Below are 10,527 nucleotides of genomic sequence, written 5' to 3'. Positions count from 1 at the left end.
TGGAGACTCCTTTGCAGATGTCAGTTGAGACCGGAGTTTTGGCAAACAATTCCAATGACCTCGACTTCTAGGAAAGGCCCAAATTTACTCCAGTCATTTTCTAAAAAAAAAATGGTTCCAATCTAGGTTCTTCCTGTGGTTTTTGAGGTATATCTGCTTACGTTAATTGACTCTTACATCTACCACTGACTTGTTAACCTGGCAAATCATAGTGGTATGATTTCTCACCAAGTCACCAAAATGTATGGTATTAATATCGTACTGAACACACAGCTAATGGCTGAATTACACTGCGTGATCAATAACCATGACGTAAAAATCAAGGGTCGTCATGGAAAAACTTACAAGCACTACATCAATGTATACATACATTGTATATTTAAATAAATTAAAGAATCTGTACATTTGAGAAAGCAAAAAAGGTTTCAAGGCAAAATTACAGAACATGAAATATAACCGTCAGCACTGTAGATTTTCATACATGATGTAACAACTTCTTTCATGCATGACTTGTTGAAAGTTCGCAAAAAACAAAAAAAAAAAATGTATATATGTATGGGAACAAGACTCTCCAAACTGCAGACTTGTGTTTCAAGCCGGTTTACCAGTACATATGCACTAAGAAAATCCTGATTTACTTTGTTGGGTGTACACTGTGTAGCATTACTTCATAGCCACTTGTTGATGATATATTTACAAGTTTTAGCCAGTAATGTGGCCCCGGTCACAAGTAAAACTGATGACACACAAATCACATAGTTACCTTAGACAGTAAGGAATTTACCCCATTCCCATGAGACTTCTTAGCATAGTGAAAAGCAATAAAAGGTAGTCAGAACACCATATCAATCATGTCAATGGGAATGAACTGCGGAATGTGTTAAGATAGGAATTTTGTTCTAAGGTGTCATTAATATTGTGCCATATGTTAACAAATACGTACTATACTACCATGGCTTGTATAATAATATAATCTATAATATCAGATATGAACAAAAAAAAATATAAATTAAATATTCAAGACATCTCGCATAAATAATCAAATTTATCCAAATTTTCACACATCAACATCAAAATTCTATCCTTCACAAAACAAAGCTGAGAATATGAGAACAGTCTTGAAAATATGCAGTTGCTAAGCCATGGAAACAACAACCCTGTTTTCATCACCCATTGCACACTTAACTAGTTAATTGTGATCATGTGTAGACACTAATTAAAAAATTTAAAGGGAATTGAAGAAGGAAGAAAAGATCAGCACTTTATAAGGAATTATGCAAGGAAATGCACTAGCATAGAACATATATATATTTCCCTACTGTAAAATTTATCCTTTTGCATTTTAGTGTGTCAAACAAAATAATATTTAAAGAAATGTGTTGAAATTAAGACGGATATTGATAACATCCCTTTTGAACAGCAAATTTAGTTTCTTGTATCTTTATGCAGTCAGAGATTATTGTAACAATCAATTTCATAAAAAAAAAAATTTGAGAAACTTTTATAAACTCAAGATAGATGTATGGAGACCCAGATATTTAAGTTAACAGACAATTTACACATTAGTTGAAATCAGAAACATTAAAGTTTTTCCCTTGAGCACATGATAAGCAGTGTAATATTTATAAGTTTTGAAAAGATGTTTATGTATCCCATAAATATTGCTGACATTACAAAATCTCCCTTCCTTAAACAGAACACACTTGACAAAACTCATTCTTAACACCCAGTAATTAGTAATCGTCTCAGAAAGTAAAGGTAATTTTGGCATCTAGACTTGATTTTGATACACATTTACCACTGAGGGACAAAAACCACCGTTATAACTACAAGACAATGTGGAGATCAGGGACTGGAATATCTTCCCAGCAAAATCTTCCAATGAGCGTAAGAAACATGGTCTTAATGCCACATCAGGAAACCCCTGAATCCACATGGGGATTACTCAACCTTTCTCGTTCACTGTAATACAGGATAGTCAAATCTTTCATGGCTGACACGGATCCTTAACACAGAATATTCACCGTCTCTTCTTTCACATATGACATGGCATCCTGTGGAGCTGTTTCCCATATCACTTGGGCCCCATGCCAATGGCCACTTTCACATACGATGGCAACCTGCTGTTGTTTCATGTATCACTTGGGCCCCATGCCAATGGCCACTTTCAGGCATGATGGCAACCTGCTGTTGTTTCATGTATCACTTGGGCTCCATGCCAATGGCCACTTTCACATACGATGGCAACCTGCTGTTGTTTCATGTATCACTTGGGCTCCATGCCAATGGCCACTTTCAGGCATGATGGCATCCTCTTGAGCTGTTTTTCCCAACATACCAAAGGCCACTTTCACGCATGATGGCGTCCTGTCTCTGGCATTACTTGGGCTCCATGCCAATGGCGGCCTTGACATCTAGCATTGTTCGGGCCCTATTCAATAGACTTACACACATAGTTGTGTGGTTATGGTGTATGATATATCCTGTCTCACACACAATCTGTTGGCCTCTTTTCAGGTACACCCAACGCAGTCCACAGTGGTCGACATTGGCTTTACATGGAGTCATCGAAAACTCTCATCGAAAATGTTGTTTATGCAACAATGACCAATTAAAATCGAAAGTTTATTGTGCACCTGAAGCACTGATTGCCTCCCCTAACACTATATTTCCCTGTGTCAAGTGACACGATTATACCAAGTTTCTCACAGAATACAACAGCCATCATAGTCGGTCATGAACGCCATGAAAGGAGACAACTTCTCCAGTCTTTACAGCATGGTTCCACCAGAGAGTTAATTTCCTGACATAAGATATACAAGTATGTATAAAGTCTGCAGGCAGAATTCATTTGATTTCCCACACCACAAGAATTTGAGGCATTTGTCTTTTATACTGAATATCCATGCCACAAATCACAAGTTCTGAGAGAAAGAAAGAGAGAGAGAGAGAGAGTCAGAGAGGTGTCATTCCACGCTGAAATAAGAGCTTTGCATGGAGTAGAGTTTGTCTATAGGGTTGATCACGGAGCCTCCGTTGTTGTTGGAATGTGTGGCGTTGTTGTCGTTGAGTAGCATGGGGTCCAGGCCGTCCATGCTTTCCTCCAGGACCATGGAAGTGTCAGAGTACAGACTGTCTGGTAATGAGTGAGGCTGGCTGCCATATAAATCTGAAACAGTAACAGGTAAGTGATTGATTGATTGATTGATGAACTGATTAATTGTCTTGTTTGTTTCATTAGATAACGCCAATGCCCAGTTCCCAAAGATACATTCTAATCTAGGAAAGCTTGAAAAAAAAACCAAAAAAAAACAAAGAGAAAAGAAACCCAGCATATTTAAAAAGTTTGGTGAAAATAATCGTTACATAATTACATGAGAACATCTGTAATTATGTCATTAAATAGTCCATAATCATCTTATTCTGACAGGTGTCAATAAGCTGGTGTGGACAGGACATAGAATACACTCACCTTGACCTGTGGCATCATATCCTCGTAGCTGACCGCCACTAAACTGTGGATTGGGTGTTAAAGACATATCTGTAACAAAATAAAACCAAGTCTAACATTTCACAGTTCTAATGCCGTATTTTTTTTATTCATCAGAGTTTACAGCAGATGCTCCAGAAAATATTCAACAGCAAAGAACTAATTCTGTTTTATCAACTGTTGTTTTTGTTCTCAACTGGTCAGGTTTTTTTCTGTTTTTTTTTTTTTTCGTTTTCATGGACTTGTCATTGTCACTTTAATAAACTTTATATTTCTTTATTTGATTGGTGTTTAACAAAAGACTTGAACTCACACCGACCGCATTGGTAGGGGGCTCCTGGGTCATTGCGCCATGCTGGCGTGCTAACCCCCTCTGCCACAAAGGCCCCAAACGTTACAAATGAATGTGGAACTCAAATGTGAATTTCAGAGTTGGTTTTTACTTTACTACTTTACTAAAATACTGCTTAATACAAGCACTGAAGCAGTTTAAGTTAAGTTATCGATTTCTTACAATACAATCTGAGGTAAGTATACATACGCGGATTGTTCGATTCCCCATTTGTCAGGTTCATGTCATTATCTGTAAAATCAAAATTAAAAAACAACTTAACATCAAACTTCATCCACACCACTGATTCTCTTCGAGATTTCAAATGTCAGAACTATGTCATTTAACACAGGCCTGATTATGCTTAGATCAGTCAGTGAATTTTCATTTCAAGATCTGTTTTTTTACGCTTACTTAATATTTGTAAATATTTAATATTAATTCCTACAAGTTTACAGCACATCTAAACAAAGATGTGTACTTCTCTACATATTCATTTATTAAAATCGCTCATAAAAATGATATGGGAATAGGTATACTGAAGAATATATGAGTTAGTATGCGGCCGTTGAGTCATGTTTATGGGTGGCCAGAACTCAGGACAGAACCTGGGGGTTATAACATACCTAGACCAGTTACCTGGCAAAAATTCTTCATATAAACGTGATAACTGAAGACACCACCAGGAGTTACATTCATTGGAACCTCTCTTTCCCATTGGTTAAGAGATTGTGGTCTCATATGGCAAAAAAGCTATTAGATCGCTTAGCCAGAGTGGTCGCAGCTCACACGATTATCATCCAACCAAAGCCAGAACAACAGATGTGTTATTTCTGTAACTATTGCCATTATAAACTTGAAATAGGTTTTAAACAACGCCTGTAAAAACTCACCTGTTTCAGGGTCGTCCTCTGACCTCGTCCTTTTTTTGTGGTTACGATTTTTATTGTTGTTGTTGTTATTTTCAACGCCCTGATCTTGATTTTGACGTCTTGCAATTTTTTTCACCTGCAAAGGAAAAAAAAACAATCCTAGGTTTGAAAAACAATTCTTATGACAGAAGTAATTTCTACAACTTAATGCTTTCAATGTTGTTTATCTGTATCAATTATTTTTTTACATCAGAGATTGAAGGCCTACACTACAAAATTATTTTTCATTTGACAACCAAGAAAACATTTTAATTTTGCAGTTTAGTTCTCAGTGCTAACTGGAGTTTTGACGCTCAGAATTCAACATCACTTTTTTCTTGGAACAGGATACAGTAAATAAAGTTTGTGGTTGCTAAACTGTGTTTCCAGCAGGAGACAAAGGTGGCTTGTACAAAAAGCTCTACAGCAGATTTCAGTCTGTATATATAATTATAATATTATTATTAATTATAATATCTTTATTTATTGAAGTTAACTCAATTTACAATGAAACTATTTCTTCCAAAGGCTTCATACACAATAAAAACTCACACTCTCTGGGTAGAACAGTCCACCAACACCACATACTCTAAATCTTCAACCACCTTTTCAACCACTAAAGCACTATTTTCAGTGCAACTAATGCATGCCATTATTATGAAAATGCTGCTGAAATAAAAAAGTCATTAAATCCAAATTTTATAGAACGGGGCAAATCATTGCCACATAGTTCTAAGAATGTTTCAAAATAATGGTTGCAGAGGCAATTGAAAAGGTTGAAGAGTTAGGATTTGAATGTAAACCCCATGTACAGCCCATGCCACTGAACTTGTTAACTGAAGGTCTAGCTCAGTGTGCATTCATGCATGACCATTGTCAGTACATCAAGAGTTGTCTCACCTTAGCCCGCTGGTTCTGAAACCAGACCTGGACAACACGCACGCTCAACCCTGTCTCAGCCGCTAATTTTTCACGAACCTGCACAATGTTAAAAGTACAACGTTAAATCATACAATGATCAATGTGCTGTTATTAGGTTTTTTTTTTTTTAAACAATGGCTGCAGAGGGCCTATTTACTTTTTTCATAAAACTTTAGTGTTTTTCAATAACAGTAACTTTGTTGCAAATACCCATAGAAATACCTAAACAGGCATACATTTACTCTCAAAATAAGAGAATATAAAAAAACTTTTTGAAAATCAACCATTAAATCTGGATATCTTTCATGCTTTTTTCTCTTATATTTTGCAATGAACTTAAAAAAAGAAAACCAAAAAGGAAGAGAAATTCAGAAAGAATTTAACTACAGCATAAGGTAATGTATCATCGCGATTGAAAGTGTGCTCACCTTTCGACAAGGTTTGGGGTTAATTTCAAACGAAGCTTTGAATTTCCTCCGTTGACTCGTGGTCAGTATGGTTCTGGGTCGCTTTGGTCCTTTACCTCCGTCACTCTCCGCTTCATCATAACTGTCGCCTCCATCGCCTGCAAAACCAGCCATTAAAAACCAGTAAGTACAGTAATATATACATTACCCTAAATTCTTCATCCATTTCAACTACCTCTGCAACCAATATTTTGTAACATTTTGAGAGAACTGCTGGGTGTAGAGAAATAATTTGCACAGTTTTATGCGAAGCTTGTTTCTTTAATGACCTGAACAAATCATTTTAAGCATCATTTTCGTATTAATATACGCGTAAATTCCACTGAAAAAAGTGCTCTGGAGGTTGAAGATTTACAGTAATTATCAACACAATGCCAAATATACATGTACTACAGAAAAATTCAGTCTTTCATTACATTTGGAGGGTCGTGTCTTGACAAGAAGTTTTCAATAAATGTGGGTGATATGAGATTGCACACATGGCCCTGTACGAGCACTGTTGATCACACTGTCACCCAGGCTCCACAAAGACAGACAGTGCTGTACAACCTTGACACCAAGGCCCCACGAACGCTGACGGTATAACACAGCCTTGTCACCAAGGCTCCACGAACACAGACAGTACTGTACAACCTTGACACCAAGGCCCCACGAACGCTGACAGTATGGTACAGCCTTGTCACCAAGGCTCCACAAAGACAGACAGTACTGTACAACCTTGTCACCAAGGCCCCACAAACGCTGACAGTATGGCACAATCTTGTCACCAAGGCCCCACAAATGCTGACAGTAGGGTACAACCTTGTCACCAAGGCCCCACAAATGCTGACAGTATGGTACAACCTTGTCACCAAGGCCCCACGAACACTGACAGTATGATACAATCTTGTCACCAAGACCCCACGAACACTGACAGTACGGTTCAACCTTGTCACCAAGGCCTCACAAACACTGACAGTATGGTACAACCTTGTCACCAAGGCCTCACGAACACTGACAGTAGGGTACAACCTTGTCACCAAGGCCCCACGAACGCTGACAGTAGGGTACAACCTTGTCACCAAGGCCCCACGAACACTGACAGTATGGTACAACGCACAAAATCACTGTTCCAGCTGATGATACTATGGTCCTTTTGTTTTATTTTCCACACATAAAGAAACATAACAAATACTTGTAATAACAATTAGATACAAATAGGAAGAAATGTCCTGTTTAAACAATGTACACAAAAATGTTGCTCATGGAAACTACAGTTTCAGTCAAAATTTAATGCTTACATATAGATTAAAATAAAAGAAAGCTAAAATATGAAGTAAGGTTCTTCAAATAGACATTTGAAAACTACGCCTAAAAATACTTTCATTTATTTTGTTAGAAAATCTATGGTAGACTTTAAGAGCCATACTGACCATATCTAGGAACTCTGACGTCACATCACCCTTTTTTTCCTGATGTTGACCAGCAGGAAGGAATTTTTGGGAACATTATTTCAGTGATCTTTTACTCATGGGTAAAAAGAGTAATTCCAACATTCAGTGTCATGATTAGAGTTGGAAAAACTTCCTGTAATGTCAGATTTCCTAAACTCTGATAGTATGGTCCATAAAGCCCACCTTAGAATTCAAACTTTTGAACACCTTTAACTCTCTTCAGAAAAACCTAAAAAAATAAATGCAAGTATATTTATGCATAGTTTTATGTGGTCTATTAAGTGATGCCTACTCGGCTTTTTAGATGTCTTTTCCTTTAAAGTCCAAGACTTTCAAATTTCGAGAATTTTTTTCAAATGCTAATATTTCACGTAAAAGTATCGTAAGTATTTGAGTCCGGCTTTAAAGGTAGACTTCCCTCAGAGCTGGCCTTGTAAAGCTGTGGGTTCATAATATAGACTAGGTGATATAAGTGATAGTACTTACTTTTGGGGCTAAGCGGTAACAAACTGCACTCTTTTTCAAAGTCTAGTCGACAGAAGAGTTGGGCGTCCTTGTAGACGAACTGCTCCCCTTTCTGGAGCTGGCGGCCACAGATGACGCAGATAAAACAGCCCAGGTGAAACACGTTACCCACAGCTCGCATCACAAGCTCGTTAGCAGGTATAGGTTGTAAACAGCCACTGCACTTTGCACCAAACAACCTGGACAAAAATCATAAAAGCAATTTGATGTATTTATTTGAGATTACAGCAATGTGGTCAAGGATGTTCAATGTATATGACCATGTTTAAAATTTGTACCTGGAGCAAACTACACACCTTTGTCTTGTCCCTGGAGCAAACTACACACCTTTGTCAGGTACATGAAGCAAACTACAGACCTTTGTCAGGTACCTGAAGCAAACTACAGACCTTTGTCAGGTACCTGAAGCAAACTACACACCTTTTTCAGGTACCTGAAGCAAACTACACACCTTTGTCAGGTACATGGAGCGATCTACAGACCTTTGTCAGGTACCTGAAGCAAACTACACACCTTTGTCGGGTACATGGAGCAATCTACAGACCTTTGTCAGGTACCTGAAGCAAACTACACACCTTTGTCAGGTACCTGAAGCAAACTACACACTTTTGTCGGGTACATGGAGCGATCTACAGACCTTTGTCAGGTACCTGAAGCAAACTACACACCTTTGTCAGGTACATGGAGTGATCTACAGACCTTTGTCAGGTACCTGAAGCAAACTACACACCTTTGTCAGGTACATGGAGCGATCTACAGGCCTTTGTCAGGTACCTGAAGCAAACTACAGACCTTTGTCAGGTACCTGAAGCAAACTACACACTTTTGTCGGGTACATGGAGCGATCTACAGACCTTTGTCAGGTACCTGAAGCAAACTACACACCTTTGTCTTGTCCCTGGAGCAAACTACACACCTTTGTCAGGTACCTGAAGCAAACTACACACCTTTGTCAGGTACATGGAGTGATCTACAGACCTTTGTCAGGTACCTGAAGCAAACTACACACCTTTGTCGGGTACATGGAGCAATCTACAGACCTTTGTCAGGTACCTGAAGCAAACTACACACCTTTGTCAGGTACCTGAAGCAAACTACACACTTTTGTCGGGTACATGGAGCGATCTACAGACCTTTGTCAGGTACCTGAAGCAAACTACACACCTTTGTCTTGTCCCTGGAGCAAACTACACACCTTTGTCAGGTACCTGAAGCAAACTACAAACCTTTGTCAGGTACATGGAGCGATCTACAGACCTTTGTCAGGTACCTGAAGCAAACTACACACCTTTGTCAGGTACATGGAGCGATCTACAGACCTTTGTCAGGTACCTGAAGCAAACTACACACCTTTGTCAGGTAGCTGATAATACCTCCTGACTTATAGATGCAGCTAAGCATTTTATTTTCTCATTTTACAAACAGATCAAGAAATATCTACAAAGTTGTTAATTTATTTATTTACTTATTTATTAGATTGATGCTAATACTGATTGCCATCATATGAGTGAAAAATTCCTGAGTATAACATTAAGCATTAATCACATAACTAAATAAATAAAATACTACATGTCTGTAAATGACAGAAAGAAAATATCAGAGAAGCTTGAAAAATAATTCTCACAACTCATTAACTAAAATTCAGCATAGTTCTTGGCACATTGCAGTTTGGTGGAGGAAGTCGTAACACCACATAACAAAACTTCACTCAGCACAAATGCAGCCACAATTCTGAGTCCTATCTAGTCAGAATGAATGAGTTCAGATTTGTGACTTCCAGCTCTGTGACAAACGCAGACCACATGTATCGCATTAATCACATTATCTTGGGTGTATGAATACGACATGACATGAAAATAGCCCTGTCGTCGAGATTTGTTCGACAGTTGTCCAAGCAAATGGTTTTGATAAAGTTTCCTTCCATTACAGGTCCTGGGAGAAAATGTCTTCTACACCGACCACAGCCTACATTTAAGCGCGGCACATTTATTTTCCATGTCAAAGTCGAAGGCGAACACACAGACTCCGAGTCGACTCAAACTGCCCTCTGTAACTTTTACTTTTACGTGATAAATGGTATAATATTAAACAGCCATTTGGGTTTGCGAAATGATTTTACGAGTAACTTAAGAGCTGTTTCTTTCTACATTAACAACGTCTTGCTTCAGGATTTGTATGTACAGTGTGTTATAAATGCATGTGTACTGAGAGTGGGGCTCATTGTCATTAATTAGTCAAGGTTTGCTAAATGCTATTTAGATTACTGGATTATTAAACTCTGCTCAACATAGTTTCCAAATGTGGAATGATTTTCCAATGGCCAGATTACTTTATTGTGAATTAAAAGGAATGTGTAGACTTTTCTAAGCAACAAGAACTTAAATTCTTCATTGAATTAAGATTCAACAGTTGAAACTCAAGAATGCATAAGTATTTATTTATTTGATTA

At 37.9% G+C, this 10,527-nt stretch overlaps 1 protein-coding gene across 1 annotated transcript in view; it reads right to left on the bottom strand.

Annotated features, from left to right (window-relative positions):
* Nucleotides 1-2,966: 2,966 nt before the first annotated feature.
* The window catches only part of LOC135480593 (LIM homeobox transcription factor 1-alpha-like), a 55,820-nt gene continuing 48,259 nt past the window's right edge, over nucleotides 2,967-10,527 (bottom strand). The window contains exons 3-9 of the mRNA XM_064760466.1: nucleotides 8,040-8,257; nucleotides 6,082-6,218; nucleotides 5,633-5,710; nucleotides 4,715-4,829; nucleotides 4,032-4,073; nucleotides 3,473-3,541; nucleotides 2,967-3,169 (exon numbers count right to left, since the gene is read on the bottom strand). Of these exons, the coding sequence (XP_064616536.1) occupies nucleotides 2,967-3,169; nucleotides 3,473-3,541; nucleotides 4,032-4,073; nucleotides 4,715-4,829; nucleotides 5,633-5,710; nucleotides 6,082-6,218; nucleotides 8,040-8,257 (862 nt within the window). The remainder of the gene's footprint in view (nucleotides 3,170-3,472; nucleotides 3,542-4,031; nucleotides 4,074-4,714; nucleotides 4,830-5,632; nucleotides 5,711-6,081; nucleotides 6,219-8,039; nucleotides 8,258-10,527) is intronic.

This window comes from Liolophura sinensis, chromosome 13 (genome assembly GCF_032854445.1).
Source record: "Liolophura sinensis isolate JHLJ2023 chromosome 13, CUHK_Ljap_v2, whole genome shotgun sequence".
Lineage (NCBI taxonomy): Eukaryota > Metazoa > Mollusca > Polyplacophora > Chitonida > Chitonidae > Liolophura > Liolophura sinensis.
This window is presented reverse-complemented; position numbering and strand designations above follow the sequence as displayed.